This window comes from Notolepis coatsorum (assembly GCF_963971535.1).
Source record: "Notolepis coatsorum genome assembly, chromosome: 9".
NCBI lineage: Eukaryota > Metazoa > Chordata > Actinopteri > Aulopiformes > Paralepididae > Notolepis > Notolepis coatsorum.
In genome coordinates, this window is record NC_140173.1 from 26,007,325 (window position 1) to 26,025,542 (window position 18,218).

The window sequence follows — 18,218 nt, forward strand, 5'->3', positions numbered from 1 at the left end:
CGCCACCTGGTGGATTTCGGGCGATGTTGCACCCACTCTAAACAGGATGGGGCGCTATGTGCATCGGTGAATATGTTCCGGGCAGAGCTCTCTTGTTATGTGGATCCAGACGAACACTCTAGTGCATTGGATCGCTTTCGAGACGCAAGAATCAATATGCTTTCGGCGTTTATTGCGTCGTACAAACGGAAAACGGATCTAGCAGATGGAAATCAAATAATTGGAATATTTTTTCTCCAGACTCATCGGCCACAGGTAAGAGGAATCTAACGTTAATTCCAGCTCGATTGTCCATTTATTTCATTGCAATCCATCTGATCAACGTATGATGTCATACTAAAGAAAGCCGTTACTGACAATCAAGGAATCATAAACGACGCATGATGGAGCATAATGTATACCGATCATATGCATTTGAATTTTTAAATGTAGCATGTATAGGGACGAAACGCCAATCGATTATGTATAATATGCATCGGGGCCTATAACTCGCGTTCTAGGAATTACTGCATACCACTCTAAAAACATACTTATATTCACGACGGTATTAACACGACAATGTATGAATGGAAAAATATAACATTCCCACATCCGGAACGATAGATACCTGATGTTGAATGGGCCATAGTAATGTCGATATAGCTATAATATTTAAAAAGTTATAGCCCTGCAAAGAAGGTGAGCGACTCCATAGGCTTACAGCGCTGGCAAATAAGACTATAAGATGCTCAAACTGCGTGGCAGAGATTGTGTTAACACATTGGGTGCCGTTCACGTTGAACTACGTTTCTGTCACCCGACGGTTGAGTGCCGGAAACGTAGAACTACGTTTTTCTCACTGTATTTCTTTGAATCGCTATTGCCATTCATAATTCAGCGGGGCACCTTGTGCATACTGTTCTGAATGTGTCTGAGCTGGCAGACGGTCTTATACCACCCTCTAACGCCTTCGGACGCTATTGCACTCCATTAGAAACGGTGTCGTTTCTTTTCTCTACCGAGCTGTGGCGTGGGGGCGGGTCCTAAACACTCCGGCAAAACACGCACTTGTAGGGATGGCTTGGACAACTGACCCCGCCCGCCCGTTCATGTGCAATGCCCAATAACGTCGGAGACAGGATCGCTGTGGATAACTGGAATGGCGATCAGATAATTGGATTATTTCTTTTGCATTACATCAGAGACCAGGTAAGGACTCTATATATCCAATCTTGCGTTGATCTGATATTTCTTTCGACCACGATTGAAGCTATCTGTGTTTTATGTGTGTGGCTGTTTACCGTTGGGTGCAGGAGGGGAGGGGGGGAGCACCGCGCTCCAGGGCCCATTTCATGTATGCACAAGGAAGGATAATAATGATAATCTAGCGTTGATTTCAGGAAGATTCGATAATCAGGCAAAAAATGACAACGTGTTTATTGAATTACACAAAAACGCTGTTTTCGCGTCTTTTTCCTGGAATTACTCAGAAGCACCCAAACTATATTCATATTAAAAATCAGTTTTTTGCACGTTGACTGGAAGCAACTCACTGACAATCTACGGCGTTATTAGACCCATAGCTATAATATAAAATATAGGTTTAGCTCTATAAACAAGGTGCACGTTTACATGGGGTTAATTGACGGCAAGGCCAGATGCACTTCCCGGAAGGGACGTGGCACTCAATGTGTTAACACTTTGAGTGCCACTCACGGCTTTTCTCGGGTTTACGACCCGACCGTTGAATGCCACGCCCAGAGTATTCTCGGGGTTTAAAAAAAAATTATTAGCGATCTGAAATCATATTGCATCACGCGAGCCTACCGTTGGAGATCCAGGGACCGCCGGCACTCAGATGTGAAAAAAGCGCCCCCTATCGTCTCCCAGATGGTAAATCACCCTTTTGGAATGGACTCAATGAAAGTGAATGGGAGAACGGATTTCTGATTCCACATTTTACTTCTCACTGATGCAGCCGGGGTCTACCAGAGTTCATTCTGGAGCCTCTGAGCCACGCGGATCATGTGTTATACTGTACACACACGATGGATCAATACATTTATCGATTTTTTCGAATGGCGATCGGAAATTGGAATAAACCATTTGGATACCATCTGACCTCAGGTAAGGAATCTATGTTATCAGTGTTAGGATAATCAGACTCGTTTTCACTGATATATAAGCGTTTATGTGATATGTGATATGGCTGTTTTGACTGTAAAAGCCATGAGGAAATAAGTACAGCGATTATCAGCGCACGGCACGTGCGTGCGCACACATATACTATCGATCATCTAGCGTTTATTTGAAAACGATTCATAAATAGGCAGACAAATGACAACGTTCTGGAATATTCCAGTAAAAGGCGATTATCATAGGCATGGGTTGTTTTTCCCCGGAAAACGGGTGATTTTCAAAATGCTATCAAATGGAAATGAAGCGATAAAAATACAATCTGCCTTGCCAATGTTGACTGGAAAATGAGTATTTGATAAGCGACGGGCAGATTAGACACATAGCCATAATTTAAAACATAGATTAGGCGATATTAACGTTAACATTGCCCGTGGATGGTGGCATTCAACAGGGTAAAAAGGAAGACACGGCCCGGCACTGAGTGTGTTAAGGGTTTACAATACATCTGGAAGGGATCTTTTCAATATATTGTTAACGTATCTCTGTTCAGGTGGCCTTCATAGCAGCTTACCCTGGTGACTCCTGTGTAGAGAGCCAGACTTCCATTGACCTCCAGGACCAACATAGCATCGATGTCCTGAGGGAAACGGAGAGTTAGTACAGATGGAGCAAAATGTTCCTAGCTCTATTCTACCGGCGGCAATAGGTGGCGCTCGCGCTGTGCTCTTGTGTTGATCTTAACCCTTTCACTGCCACACGACAGAAGGTTAACCCTTTACTATCACACAACCGATGGTCGCCGTCGGTTGTGTGATAGTAAAGGGTTAACCTTCTGTGTATTGTCGCAGTGAAAGTTAACCGTTTTGGTAGTGTGGCAGTGAAAGGGTTAACTCAATCCCCACCAACAACGTTTATGTACGTGTTTGGCCGACAACCATTGAACCCCAACCATGTATATATTATATATATACGTAATTTGATAGTTTTTCCTTTTTTCCGATATTTGTATTCATTATTCATCCGGGGACCTCTGTGTTACCATAGGGAATTAGTCTGAGATCGCCAAAGTGCAATACCGGCCGCATCCAGCTAGACGGCGGTATCGAGCACCCTTTTGAAACCTTGTATCTTGGCCTGTGCAACTGTCAAATGTCACCGGGCTCACTTTTCTTTGTCGGGCGAATGGAGCGGTTATAACGATCAGATTGAGTCGCGTCAAATGCTCCCGATGCATGATGTGTGGTGGATTATGTTGGCGACACGATCGACACCAATACTGTGACTCACGATCAGATAATTGGAATATTCTTTTTGGGGTACATCCTAGTGAAGGTAAGGGCTATATGATATCAATCCTGCGTTGATCCAACCATGTCTTCACCCCGATCGCAACATATGTGTGTAACGTTACTCCACAACGTATGCCGTTGGTGGCGATCACAGCATCAAAAAACACGCCCCCCCCCCCCCCCCCCCCCCCATGCATTCATGATGAAACATAATACCTATAATATAGATTTGATTTGGGAATTATAGCATGTACAGGCAAGAAATGGCAACGTATATAGTAGAATTGACGTATAAGCCTATTACTCAGCCTTTCGGGAATTACCCCAGACCAAGCTATAACGATACTTATTCACCACGGTATAACACAGGAACGAATGGATGGAAAAATGTATTATTTTTCACATGTTGAACGATAGATAGGTGATGTCAAATGGGCCATAGTATTGTATCTAGGGCTGTCCCCGACTAAGGATTTGGATAGTCGACTATGATTGGCCGAAATTAGCCGATAGTCGACTATGGGAAAAAAATATATATATTTCTTTAAAAGTACTGGTATACTTTTTTTTTTTTTTATCATTCCATTTGAGCTGTGGGAGTGCTTAATGTCTGAAGGAGTGAACGGAAGGCCACGCTTCTAGGCCTCTTTTCTTTTGGAAATAATAAAAAAAATATATTAATAAAAAAATATATACCGGTATATATATATATATTTTTTTTTTGTATTCGACTAAGAGGTTGGCAGTCGACTACGGCTCCTTTCGATCGATTAGTCGACTATTCGACTAAGGGGTCAGCCCTAATTGTATCCATAGCTATAATATTATAGAATATAGTTATAGCTCTACAAACAAGGTGACGCACTCCTATCTTTTAAAGCGTGGCAGTGCTAGAACAGGGCCCCGTCTAATCCCCGGCGGTCAATGAGTTAATATAATTTCTTGTGGAAGTGCTGTTCTGTTATCTGCCACCAGGACACGCAAAGCCATCCTGGTATGTTGGCAGGCCGGCTATCTGATAATCTCATTGTACTGTAAATGTAGGGGAGACCTTGCTGGTAACAGAGAAGCCGAGATAATATATTTGCGGGGTCCAAATGAAGAAGATAAAAGATAATCATTAAATATTATTGCACAAACCCTACATTTCTATGTCCCAAAATTGCTTTATCCCTAAGCAGTTGATGCATTATAGTAGATGATAATTATTTTAATTGGCATCTAGATTACAGTACCGCATTGTGTAAGGATTTATGTTCTAAAGATAGCTACTCAACGACGTCTTAAGAAGCGTGTGAAATGTAAGTCTGGTAGAAAAATACATACTGGTTTCTAACCAGTGGGAAAATGTTAACGGATAATTATCCTAGACACCATGTCTTCATCATCAGGTCAATTCCCACAAAGACCTCATGAATTGGACCAGGAATGAGCGAGTAGTGATGTTCTCTAGGGGCTCTACTACTGTACGCTCTCACGTAATGACAGGTAAATTAGGTCATCTATTGGTTTTCATTTACCTTCAAAGGCGCTGCATCTTTAGCAGGAATGGTAGCAACAGATGCAAAGATGAGCTGAGAGGTATCATTGCTCTCAATAAACTTTACACATCTGTGGAAAAAGTACGAGCACAAGTCAACAAGCCAGTAAAATGAGGGAAACAGGAAAGAGAAAGAGAGAGGAAGAGAGAGAGACAGACAGACAGAAAGAGAGAGAGACAGAGAAAGAGGGAGAAAGAGACAAATAAGAGAAATAAATTAGAGACAGACACAGACAGACAGACAGACAGACAGACAGACAGACAAAGAGAGGGGGAGAGATAGAGAAAGAGAGAGAGACAAAGAAAGAAAGAAAGAAAGAACGAACGAACGAACGAACGAACGAACGAACGAACGAACGAACGAACGAACGAACGAACGAACGAACGAAAGAACGAAAGAACGAAAGAACGAAAGAACGAAAGAACGAAAGAACGAAAGAACGAAAGAACGAAAGAACGAAAGAAAGAAAGAAAGAAAGAAAGAAAGAAAGAAAGAAAGAAAGAAAGAAAGAAAGAAAGAAGGAAAGGGAGAAATAAAGAAACAAGGAAAGGGAGAAAGACAGGGAGAGAGAGAAAGAGAGACAAATAAAGAGAAAGGGAGACAGAAAGAGAGAGATGGAGAAAGAGAAAGAGAGATAGAGAAAGAGAGAGAGAAAGGGAGACAGAGATAGAGAAAGACAGAAAGAGAGAGAGAAAGGGAGACAGAGATAGAGAAAGACAGAAAGAGAGAGAGAAAGGGAGACAGAGATAGAGAGAGAGAGAAAGGGAGACAGAGAAAGAGAGAAGAATAAAGTGTGTGTACCTCAGTTGTTGGTGCGACTCCACCAGGAAACAGAGATAGTGGTTCTCACACAAGTCAGAAGTCAGAAATACTTTGGATGCCTGGCTGCTCATCTCCCTAGATGAACAGTTTAACAGAAATGATATACATGAAAATAGACTGTACTGTATAAAGTATGTGAAATCAACACTGTGTGGCAGCCATGCGAATGATAGTAAATGATAGTAAACTAAATTGAATGATAGTGAATGATAGCGAATGAAAATGAATGATAGCGATTGAAAGTGAATACTGATTGACAGTGAATGATAGTGAATGATAATGAATAATGTATTATACAAAATTATAGTGAATGAAAGTGAATGATAGTGAATGATAGTAAATGAAAGTGAACAATAGTGAATTATATTGAACGATAGTGAATGACCCTGAATGAAATATGTTTCATTAGAATCTATTTCTCTGGAGTGTGTACAGAGCCGCGATGATAACAGGCAGACAGGTGATCGGGTCTCCTGTAGGGGACCCTGGGATATTTCCTTAGACACATGGGCCTTGGGGGCAAAAAGGATGAGAACTACCGCTTTAACCCTTTCACTACCACACTATCAAATGGTTAACCCTTTCACTGCGACAATACAGAAGGTTAACCCTTTCACTACCACACTACAGATGGTTAACCGTCTAACCGTCTGTAGTGTGGTAGTGACCGTCTGTAGTGTGGTAGTGAAAGTTTAACCATCTGTAGTGTGGTAGTGAAAGGGTTAATTGTCTGTAGTGTGGTAGTGAAAGGTTAACCTTCTGTAGTGTGGTGGTGAAAGGGTTAACCTTCTGTAGTGTGGTAGTGAAAGGGTTAACCTTCTGTAGTGTGGTAGTGAAAGGGCTAACCTCCTGAAGTGTGGTAGTGAAAGGTTAACCTTCTGTAGTGTGGTAGTAAAAGGGTTAACCTTCTGTAGTGTGGTAGTGAAAGGGCTAACCTCCTGTAGTGTGGTAGTAAAAAGGTTAACCTCCTGTAGTGTGGTAGTGAAAAGGTTAACCTTATGTAGTGTGGTAGTGAAAGGGTTAACCTTATGTAGTGTGGTAGTGAAAGGGTTAACCTCCTGTAGTGTGGTAGTGAAAGGGTTAACCTCCTGTAGTGTGGTAGTGAAAGGTATCCTACTACAAAACGTAATCCTTTCCGACCTGTGTGAGCCACCGGTGGCGGTCTCACTCCAGAGCTGTTCCATGCAGAGGTCTGGCCCAATGGGCTCCATCTCCGGTACCAGCACAGACTCATTGGCGGCGCTGCCGGGAGAGGGCAGCAGGCTGTGGTGCCCCCTGGGGGACGGGGTGTGGAAGGACACGTTGAAGCGAGACGCACCGGAGAAGGACGGGGCTGCCAGGCCTGGGGAGTGGGACCGGCTGGGGGGGAAGTTGAAGAAAAAGTGATGATTCAAAAAGATTTACTTAAAAGTTTACGTTTTCATAACCCTCGCCCTATTTCCTACGTACCAGTGCAGTTGTCGATTGGTAGAGTCCTTTCTCAGCACAATCCATCAGGGTTCCCACAGACAATGCAAAATGAAATACTTGAAGTACTTTTCTAAGCACTATTTTCCATTTTAACCCATCTTTCGCCAATGACGGATTCAGACGTCATTCCTCGCCATGCTTAATCTGCCAATGACGGATTACGCCGTCATTGAGATCAATATTTCAAATTTCTGTCATGGTATTCATATTTCACCCACGGAGCCATGACTGGTGCTGTAGGACTCCGCTCAACTCTCCAGCGCGGCCGATCGGCGAGGTGCCAAACCGGAAGTGGGGGCCGGAAGTGCTTTGTGTCCCCCCTATTCCGTCCGCCACTCGCGATCCCTCCCGGGACTCCATCTCGACACACTGGATAATCGATCCGTTGCCATAACTCAATAAACAACGTTATTTGGACGTATATAGTATTATACAACCCGGAAAATGGTTAATCTAGATCAACATCCCATAATAGCGATCTTTTTGCTCCACGCTGATCACCCAACGGTAAGAGGAAGCTGCGGTGAGTTTCAGCGTTTTTGATTATTATTAACCATACTGTACAAACTGCTCTAATCTATATATCACCCATACAACATGAATCATTTAACGTCGGTCATTGCATTATAAACGACCCCCCCCCTCCGGTCAACATCAGATGATAAGTCATAATGTCTAGGATCATGTATAGTTGAAATTTTTTATCTGGCGTCAATCGCTATCAAACTGCATTTGATGATCTAATATATGCATAAATGGCTATATCTCACGTTCTATGAAATACAGCAGAAAACGATAAAAACATATTTATACTCTAGACAGTATTTTAGTATGAATGTGTGAATGAAAAAGTAAAACATTTCTACATCCTGAACGATAGATAATTGATGTTGAATGTCAATTTAGCAATACAATTAAAAAAGTTATAGCCCTGCAAAGAAGGTGAACATCTCCATAGACAAATAGAGCTGTCAGAGGATGGTTTAGGACGAATCAAAGTGGTGGCGGAGAATGGGTTAAAAGGTCATTTAAAAGGATACAATTCACTTTTAAATGCAGTTTTTTATTGAAAAGAAAATCGGATACAATATGTATGGCTTAAAACCAATTCCCGACAATAAAAAAAAATCGATTTCTTGATTCAGAAAAATGTTATCATGGATGAACAAAACTTTCAATGCGAATGGTTGATTAGAATTTCAAGGACTTTTTAAGCACCTTGTTAAAAAGAATTGGCTGTTTAAGGAATTCCAGGCCTTGACTTTTTTTGGTAAAAAATCAAGCACTTTAAGCACTTCAAGGACCTTGTGCGAACCCTGATCCATGTTGTTTGTACACGCTCCTGACTGATCCATGTTGTTTGTACACGCTCCTGATCCATGTTGTTTGTACACGCTCCTGATCCATGTTGTTTGTACACGCTCCTGATCCATGTTGTTTGTACACGCTTCTGATCCATGTTGTTTGTACACGCTCCTGATCCATGTTGTTTGTACACGCTCCTGATCCATGTTGTTTGTACACGCTCCTGATCCATGTTGTTTGTACACGCTCCTGATCCATGTTGTTTGTACACGCTCCTGATCCATGTTGTTTGTACACGCTCCTGCCTGATCCATGTTGTTTGTACACGCTCCTGATCCATGTTGTTTGTACACGCTCCTGCCTGATCCATGTTGTTTGTACACGCTCCTGATCCATGTTGTTTGTACACGCTCCTGATCCATGTTGTTTGTACACGCTCCTGATCCATGTTGTTTGTACACGCTCCTGCCTGGGCCCTATTCCCCGTACCTGGTTCGATCAAGAGTCCCATTATCCAGATTCAATTAACCCGATGTTTGAATCCGGGATTTTCCTGTTCCTCGAACGCTGATTCAGTCTCGTTCATTTGAACCAGACTTGAGACTCAGGATAATTGCGCGCGGCCGCTTCAGCTGAAAAGACAGCAGGTGTCGATCGCAGAAATCCTGATTTTCTAACGGCATTGATTGATTGATTGATTTAAAACTTTATTAACAGATTGCAGAATGGGTACAATGCAGTACGGCTCAATAGCCTCGCCGACAAGTTAAATGCATAATCTATAGGCAAATTTTAAGCACAAAAACATAATTTAGAATGGTATAATGGGATCTAGACTGTGAGAAATATTTCAGGAAGCGAGCTGGCATTTCTTTGCGAGGGCGTGGCCATGGTTCATCCAGCTAACTGAACTTAACCCTGCTCCGGACCAGGTTCAAACTTTCTGATCTGTTACCATGGTGATTTAGAAAATCCGACTTCGGGGAACGGAAAGGTCCGGCTTAAGTCAAGCTATGCTGAGAATTATCCGGCTAACTCAGTTAGCCAGGTACGGGGAACGGGGCCCTGATCCATGTTGTTTGTACACGCTCCTGATCCATGTTGTTTGTACACGCTCCTGATCCATGTTGTTTGTACACGCTGCTGATCCATGTTGTTTGTACACGCTCCTGATCCATGTTGTTTGTACACGCTCCTGCCTGATCCATGTTGTTTGTACACGCTCCTGATCCATGTTATTTGTACACGCTCCTGATCCATGTTGTTTGTACACGCTCCTGCCTGATCCATGTTGTTTGTACACGCTCCTGATCCATGTTGTTTGTACACGCTCCTGATCCATGTTGTTTGTACACGCTCCTGATCCATGTTATTTGTACACGCTCCTGCCTGATCCATGTTGTTTGTACACGCTCCTGATCCATGTTGTTTGTACACGCTCCTGATCCATGTTGTTTGTACACGCTCCTGATCCATGTTGTTTGTACACGCTCCTGATCCATGTTGTTTGTACACGCTCCTGATCCATGTTGTTTGTACACGCTCCTGATCCATGTTGTTTGTACACGCTGCTGATCCATGTTGTTTGTACACGCTCCTGATCCATGTTGTTTGTACACGCTCCTGATCCATGTTGTTTGTACACGCTCCTGATCCATGTTGTTTGTATACGCTCCTGATCCATGTTGTTTGTACACGCTCCTGATCCATGTTGTTTGTACACGCTCCTGATCCATGTTGTTTGTATACGCTCCTGCCTGATCCATGTTGTTTGTACACGCTCCTGATCCATGTTGTTTGTACACGCTCCTGGGCCCCGTTCCCCGTACCTGGCTAACTGAGTTAGCCGGATAATTTCCAGCATAGCTTGACTTAAGCCGGACCTTTCCGTTCCCCGAAGTCGGATTTTCTAAATCACCATGGTAACAGATCAGAAAGTTTGAACCTGGTCCGGAGCAGGGTTAAGTTCAGTTAGCTGGATGAACCATGGCCACGCCCTCGCAAAGAAATGCCAGCTCGCTTCCTGAAATATTTCTCACAGTCTAGATCCCATTATACCATTCTAAATTATGTTTTTGTGCTTTTGTGCTTGTGCTTCGTGCTTCGTGAAATGTATAATAATAGAACTAAATGCTGATAATAAATCATATTCAGCCTATAGATTTACTTTGTCCTAAATAAAATAATGCACGTCATATACGTCGCTCGGAGTCGCGATACACGCTGCATGTTGTTATTTTAATAACGGCGCATTGCAAATGTGAATCCCGCGGGGATATTTTTTTTTTTTTTGGCTCTGATTAGTTTAATATATTCTCTGCTGTAGATTTGCTTAACGGAGCGCCCGGATTGTGTTTCATTCAAGCATAAAATTGAAGTGTCTATGCGTGGATTGTGGTTTTTGTGGATTATGAATTACGAGGAATCTGAGGATTGTTGAATTGTATCATCACTCACACGTTATTGTGATATTGTAACTGGGATTAAAATGTCTGATGAGATGCGCTGTTTGACGGATTTGAGCAATTGAATGAGCCGTTGACGTCACATTAATGCATTTGAGAATAAAGAGATAAAACTTCATTCAAAAGAAAAATATTCGAAACACGGGTCTCTTGTCCATTGACGGATACACAATGGATATATCCCGTCTGGCACAGTGGTGCAACGGCTAGTGCTCACTCCTGTCAAGCGGACGACCCTAGTTCGAAACCCCGCGTTTCCAATATAATTTTTTTGGAATATAATATTAATGAATATACGCAAAAGTAGCCTAGTTTTAAGTTAAAATATTATAAATCTACATGCATTGAGGATGTCATTCTTTATATAGCTCTCAAAGTGCACCAAATTGAAGCATTTACATTGCAAAAAGAAAAACAAAAAATAGAAAAAGGGGGGATTCGAACGCGGGTCTTCCGCGTGAAAGGCATAAGGACCAACCATCACACCACGGTGCCAGATAAATAAAACATCCACCATACATCCATCAATGGACAAGAGAGCCGTATCCTTATTCTGAAAGAGTTGAACTAATTATTTTCGCTAGCAAGATCACATTTGATTATTCAATCCATAAGCCTACTGCCAGCAGGCACATTTAAATAAATATAATCTGATTGATTGGGGTAATGAGGGACTTAAAATTAGCCTATAGATTATGCATTTAACTTGTCGGCGAGGCTATTGAGCCGTACTGCATTGTACCCATTCTGCAATCTGTTAATAAAGTTTTAAATCAATCAATCAATCAATCAATGCCGTTAGAAAATAAGGATTTCTGCGATCGACACCTGCTGTCTTTTCAGCTGAAGCGGCCGCGCGCAATTATCCTGAGTCTCAAGTCTGGTTAAAATGAACGAGACTGAATCAGCGTTCGAGGAACAGGAAAATCCCGGATTCAAACATCGGGTTAATTGAATCTGGATAATGGGACTCTTGATCGACTTAGTTGAACCAGGTACGGGGAATAGGGCCCTGATCCATGTTGTTTGTATACGCTCCTGCCTGATCCATGTTGTTTGTACACGCTCCTGCCTGATCCATGTTGTTTGTACACGCTCCTGCGGCCTGCCTGATCCATGTTGTTTGTACACGCTCCTGCCTGATCCATGTTGTTTGTACACGCTCCTGCCTGATCCATGTTGTTTGTACACGCTCCTGCCTGATCCATGTTGTTTGTACACGCTCCTGATCCATGTTGTTTGTACACGCTCCTGCCTGCACAAGCTGACTGAAGCTCACTGGAATCCACTCTTACTGAGAAAGGACTCTACGGATCAAGATCATCACTGGTGAGCATCAAATAGGGTTCCAAAAATCAGAAATATCCCTTTACGATATCCTGTCTGAGAAAGCTCCTTGTTTTTTAATATCTCAATTTGGATTGTACAATATTTTACTAATATATTGGCAAAGTATCGCAATAAAAAACTGTTCAAACACCTTTATTAGATAGTGGTCCATAGAATATACAAGAGCAGCTTGTGTTGGGTTTATTTAAAGGGGACATATTATCTAAAATGGGTCTGAAATGTTATTCAGCTGCTGGTAAAAAATTACACATGGTTCTCCTTTGCCGTTTGGCCAGAGAGGGGTTAAGAGATTAAAAGATGTTCAGAAATTATTATCCCTCAATGATGTCACAATATGATGAATTTGCTTTGATTAATCCATTATCTGTGCTTTTTGGAGCCATGAACACTGCCAGGAACAATGTGCTCAATACAAGTGAAGAAAAATATGCTAGAAGAAAAGGTCATAAATCATGATATTACAATAGTAGTATTGTGATGATATTGTATCATGGAGCGTCTGGTGATAACCACCCCCAATATATTTCTTCACCTCATTTCTTCCATTTCTCCTCCCAGCTTTAGAACTGACCTGAGGGCAGCCATGTTGGATATGCTCGGCGAGTGCACCCGGGAGTGGAGCCCCGGTGACGACGTCATCATCCTGCCCGGGAGGCTGTGCAGGGCGTTGAGATGCAGAGGGGAGCCCGAGCCGACACCACCACAGCAACTACGAGCACAAAACACAAACCAGGCTCAAAGCAGTTCCACGTCAAAAATAAACAGATTAATTTGGATGAAGTTGTTGTATTTTTTTTTATACCGTTTGTGGTGCAGTCAAGGAAACAGTCAAATCCCTCTCCCACTGCTGTTTAATGGAAGCTAGGTTATCTGATGGGTTAAGTGACAGTAACCTGTAAATCTTGGAAACTGACTTCCTATCTGAAGCGATCCTTCTTAATCTGTCATCCTAGCTTTCATGGCCCTATTGACAATGGAACGAGCAGCCTCAACGCTCGCTGAATATGACCATGGAGAGGACGGTCCCTGGATCTTTATAAGGACATATCTGGAGAATAGACTATATGACTGAATATAGAAGTGTTTGATCTACACCCCCCCCCCCCCATTTGTTAGTGTGTTTTGTTTTGTCTGTATTGTACTATGTTTTGTTTTGTCTGTATTTATGTTGAGCTGTTTTGTGTTTCAAACTATTAACTCATTGACGCTTTAAAAGATAGGAATGTATCACCTTGTTTGTAAAGCTATAACTATATTCTATATTATAGCTATGGATACAATACTATGGCCCATTTGACATCACCTATTTATCATTCAATATATGAAAAAGAATACATTTTCCCATCCATACGTTCCCGTGTTATACCGTGGTGAATGTAAGTATGGTTTTAGAGCGGTCTAGGATCATTCCCGAAATACTGAGTTATAGCCGTATAAGTCAATTCCACTATAGATGTTGCAGTTTCTTGCCTGTAGACGCTATTATTCCGAAATCAAATCTATATCATAGGTATTATGTTCCATCATGAATGCATGAAAGGGGGGGGGGGGGTCGTTTCGGATTATTTGATTGTCAGTAACGACATTCGTATTTGAACACTAAAAACTAGGGATGTTCGATATTGGCTTTTTTACCGATACCGATATTGTCCAACTCTTAATTTCCGATACCGACATCAACCGATACCGATATATGCAGGCCCCCCCCACAAAAAAAACTGAATAATTTCAGGTAATTAACATTACATATCTTTTGTCGTGGAATTAACACAACATTATGCATACTTTTGACAATAAATAAAATCAGAATTAGTTCTTACTTGCTTGCCTGGGTAAATAAAGGTTCAATAAATGTAAAAAATAAATAAATGGGGGAGCTCCAGTAGCTCACCACGTACCGCGAGTGCTATTTCAGCGCCGTGGACAACCGTGCTCGTCACGGATCTGGGGCTGAGCGCGTTCGAATCCCGGACGGCAGCCGTGCCTTTCCCAGAGTGTCTTCCCCCCCATCTGAACCCTTTCAGCCTGCTTCTGTCGGTCGAACTTGACCAAGTATGAATGCGAAGAAAAAGCGATAAACGCTAAAAAGAACCAGCTGACTGGTCAAAGTAAAAAAAAAATAAAAAATAATAAATAAATGAAAACCGATACCGATAATTTCTGATATCACATTTTAATGATAATATCGGTAGGCCAGACATCCCTACTAAAAACGCTTATCAGCCCGATCGGTATAAAAACATTGCAGGATCAAGCAAAAATGTACGTCAGATCATGCTTACCTGTGATCGGGAGTATTCCAAAAATAATATTCCAATTGTTTGATCGCCATCTGGTACATCCAATGTCAATTTGGTCCACGGCATAATCCACCACAACATATGGATCGGGGATATTTGACGCGCTTCAATGGAACCGGGAGAACCGTTCGCCTCGCCCGACAAGGAAAAATTAAACCTGAGACATTTGGCCGTCCCACAGGCCAAGATACAAGGTTACAAAGGGTGCTCGATACCGCCGTGTAGCGTGATGCGGTCGGTATTGCACTTTGGCATTCTCAGGATGATTCCCCATGTTAACCCAGAGTCTGTGTGCCTGTAATTAATAGAAATATTGAATAAAAGAAATAATGATCAAATAACGTATACGTGGTTGGCGTTCAACGGTTGTCAGTCTGGGGAGGGTGTAGAACTACCACATGCTGCCCTACTGTCAGTCTGGGGAGGGTGTAGAACTACCACATGCTGCCCTACTGTCAGTCTGGGGAGGGTGTAGAACTACTACATGCTGCCCTACTGTCAGTCTGGGGAGGGTGTAGAGACTACTACATGCTGCCCTACTGTCAGTCTGGGGAGGGTGTAGAACTACCACATGCTGCCCTACTGTCAGTCTGGGGAGGGTGTAGAACTACCACATGCTGCCCTACTGTCAGTCTGGGGAGGGTGTAGACTACCACATGCTGCCCTACTGTCAGTCTGGGGAGGTGGTAGACTACCACATGCTGCCCTACTGTCAGTCTGGGGAGGGTGTAGACTACTACATGCTGCCCTACTGTCAGTCTGGGGAGGGTGTAAAACTACTACATGCTATCCTACTGTTAGTCTGGGGAGGGTGTAGACTACCACATGCTGCCCTACTGTCAGTCTGGGGAGGGTGTAGACTACCACATGCTGCCCTACTGTCGGTCTGGGGAGGGTGTAGAACTACCACATGCTGCCCTACTGTCGGTCTGGGGAGGGTGTAGACTACTACATGCTGCCCTACTGTCAGTCTGGGGAGGGTGTAGAACTACCACATGCTGCCCTACTGTCAGTCTGGGGAGGGTGTAGACTACTACATGCTGCCCTACTGTCAGTCTGGGGAGGGTGTAGACTACTACATGCTGCCCTACTGTCAGTCTGGGGAGGGTGTAGACTACTACATGCTGCCCTACTGTCAGTCTGGGGAGGGTGTAGACTACTACATGCTGCCCTACTGTCAGTCTGGGGAGGGTGTAGAACTACCACATGCTGCCCTACTGTCAGTCTGGGGAGGGTGTAGAACTACCACATGCTGCCCTACTGTCAGTCTGGAGAGGGTGTAGAACTACCACATGCCTCCTCCTTGTGTGGAGTCACCAGCCACTTCTTTTCACCTGACAGCGGGGAGTTTCACTGGGAGAGAGTAACGCATGCGGAGGTTCATGCTATCTCCCCAGATCCCCTCCCCGCGGAATAGGCGCCCTGACTGACCAGTAGGAGTCGCTGTTGCAATGACCAAGACTCATACCCCACCGGCTTCCCCCACGAACACCGTAGGGACGACTGACCAAGCCGGAGGCGCCGCTGACAGCGGGAATCGAACAGAGAGTCTCTGCGGCGGTAGGTGAGATGTTACACTTATACAATGGGGGAAATAAGTATTGAACACATCAACATTTTGTTCAGTAAATGTATTTCCAATGAGCGTATTCAAGCGAAATTTGCACCAGACGTTTGTATTAACTCAAGAAATCCAGACAAGAAATCTAAACATTAAAGTCCATAAGTAAATAAAGTTATGTGTTATAAAGTGCAATGAAACAGGAAAAAAGTATTAGACACACTAAGAAAAAGCAGTACACCACAGCAAGGAAAGGCAAGGAACTAGCTGAAAACCAAAACGAATTAGGAGGCAACTCTACCTCCTATCTGTGCTAATAATGTCAACTGGGTTAGAATATATTGATGGGCTATAAAAAAAATTAAAATTGTTACCAAGGTGCCACACAAGAAACATCAAATGATGGGTAAAAGCAAATAGCTCTCAAGACCTTCACAAACAGATTGTTGCAAATCATGAAAATAGAATTGGCTAAAGACGTATTTCACAACTTCAGAATCTTCCAGTAAGCACCATTGGAGGCATTATCCATAAGTGGAAGCAACATCACTCCATCATCAACCGGCCATGCACAGGAGCTCCTCGCAACATTTCTGATCAGGGAGTCAGAAGGATACTTAGAAGAGTAGCCAGAGAGCCATGGACCACTAGCTCCAGAAAGACTTGGAGGCAGCAGGTACAACTGTGACAGAAAGGACCATAGGCAAAGGCAATGCACTCCACCGCCATGGCCTCTGTGCGCGCTCAGCCCGCAAGACTCCACTACTGAAAAAAAGACATGTTGAAGCTTGTTTAAAGTTTGCCTAACAACATTTGGACAAGCCAGTGAATTACTGGGAGCATGTCTCTGGTCAGATGAGACCAAAATGTTACTTTCTGGCTGTCACACAAGTTACACAACACACCATGTTTGGAGGAGAAATGGCAGTGCACATTACCCGAATAACACTACCAACAGTGAAGTTTGGAGGTGGAAGTATCATGGTGTGGGGCTGCTTCTCCTCTCCTGGTACTGGCAGACTTCATATCATTGAAGGAACAATGAATGGAGCCATGTACAGAGAGATTCTTCAGATGAACCTGCTGCCATCCACCAGGATGCTGAGGATGACACGTGGGTGGACCTTCCACCATGACAACAATCCAAAGCATACAGCAAAGGAAACTTGCAGTTGATTTCAGAGAAAGAAAATCAACTTGTTGGAATGGCCCAGTCAATCACCTGACTTAAACCCAATTGAACATTTGTGGAAGCATCTGAAGATCCAGATTCACAAGAGGCCCCTCCGCAATCTTCAAGATTTAAAGACAATCTGTGTAGAGGAATGGGCCAAAATCACACCTGAATACTGCGGGTGATTAGTTACATCATACAGAAAGCATCCTTGGAGCCGTCATTACAAACAAAGGCTTCTCCACTAAGTATTGAATTAATTTCAGTTAGTGTGTTCAATACTTTTTTCCTATGTCATTCCACTTTATTACACATAACTTTATTTATGTATGGACTTTAATGTTTAGATTTTTTGTCTGGATTCCCTGAGTTAATACCAAAGTCTGGTGAAAATTTCACTTGAATGGCCACATTGGAAATATATTTACGGGACAAAATGCTGATGTGTTCAATACTTATTTTCCCCATTGTATATGATATAAGATGTATATTCATGGGGCAGCTGGGTAGCACAGCGGACTAAGCGTCTGTCTACCACCGCAGAGACAGTGGGATCGAATCCAGCTGCCGCGGTACCTCCGGCTTGGTCAGCCGTCCATACTGACACAATTGGCAGTGTCAGCGGGTGGGAAAGCCGGTGGGTGGGTCCTGGTCGTTGTAAACAGCGACTCCTACAGTTCGGTCGGGGCGCCTGCACAGCGAGGGAAGGATCTGGGGGAGGTAGTGTGACCCTTCCACACGTTACATTCCCCCAGTGAGAGTCCGCTCTGCTAGGTGAAAAGAAGCGGTGGGCTGGCTACACATGTGTCGGAGGAAGCATGTG

At 43.2% G+C, this 18,218-nt stretch overlaps 1 protein-coding gene across 1 annotated transcript in view; it reads right to left on the reverse strand.

Annotated features, from left to right (window-relative positions):
• Nucleotides 1-18,218, reverse strand: part of anapc1 (anaphase promoting complex subunit 1) — a 252,373-nt gene that overhangs the window by 199,965 nt on the left and 34,190 nt on the right. The window contains exons 10-14 of the mRNA XM_084321811.1: nt 12,932-13,069; nt 6,911-7,129; nt 5,750-5,845; nt 4,928-5,018; nt 2,690-2,755 (exon numbers count right to left, since the gene is read on the reverse strand). Coding sequence (XP_084177937.1) covers nt 2,690-2,755; nt 4,928-5,018; nt 5,750-5,845; nt 6,911-7,129; nt 12,932-13,069 — 610 coding nt within the window. The remainder of the gene's footprint in view (nt 1-2,689; nt 2,756-4,927; nt 5,019-5,749; nt 5,846-6,910; nt 7,130-12,931; nt 13,070-18,218) is intronic.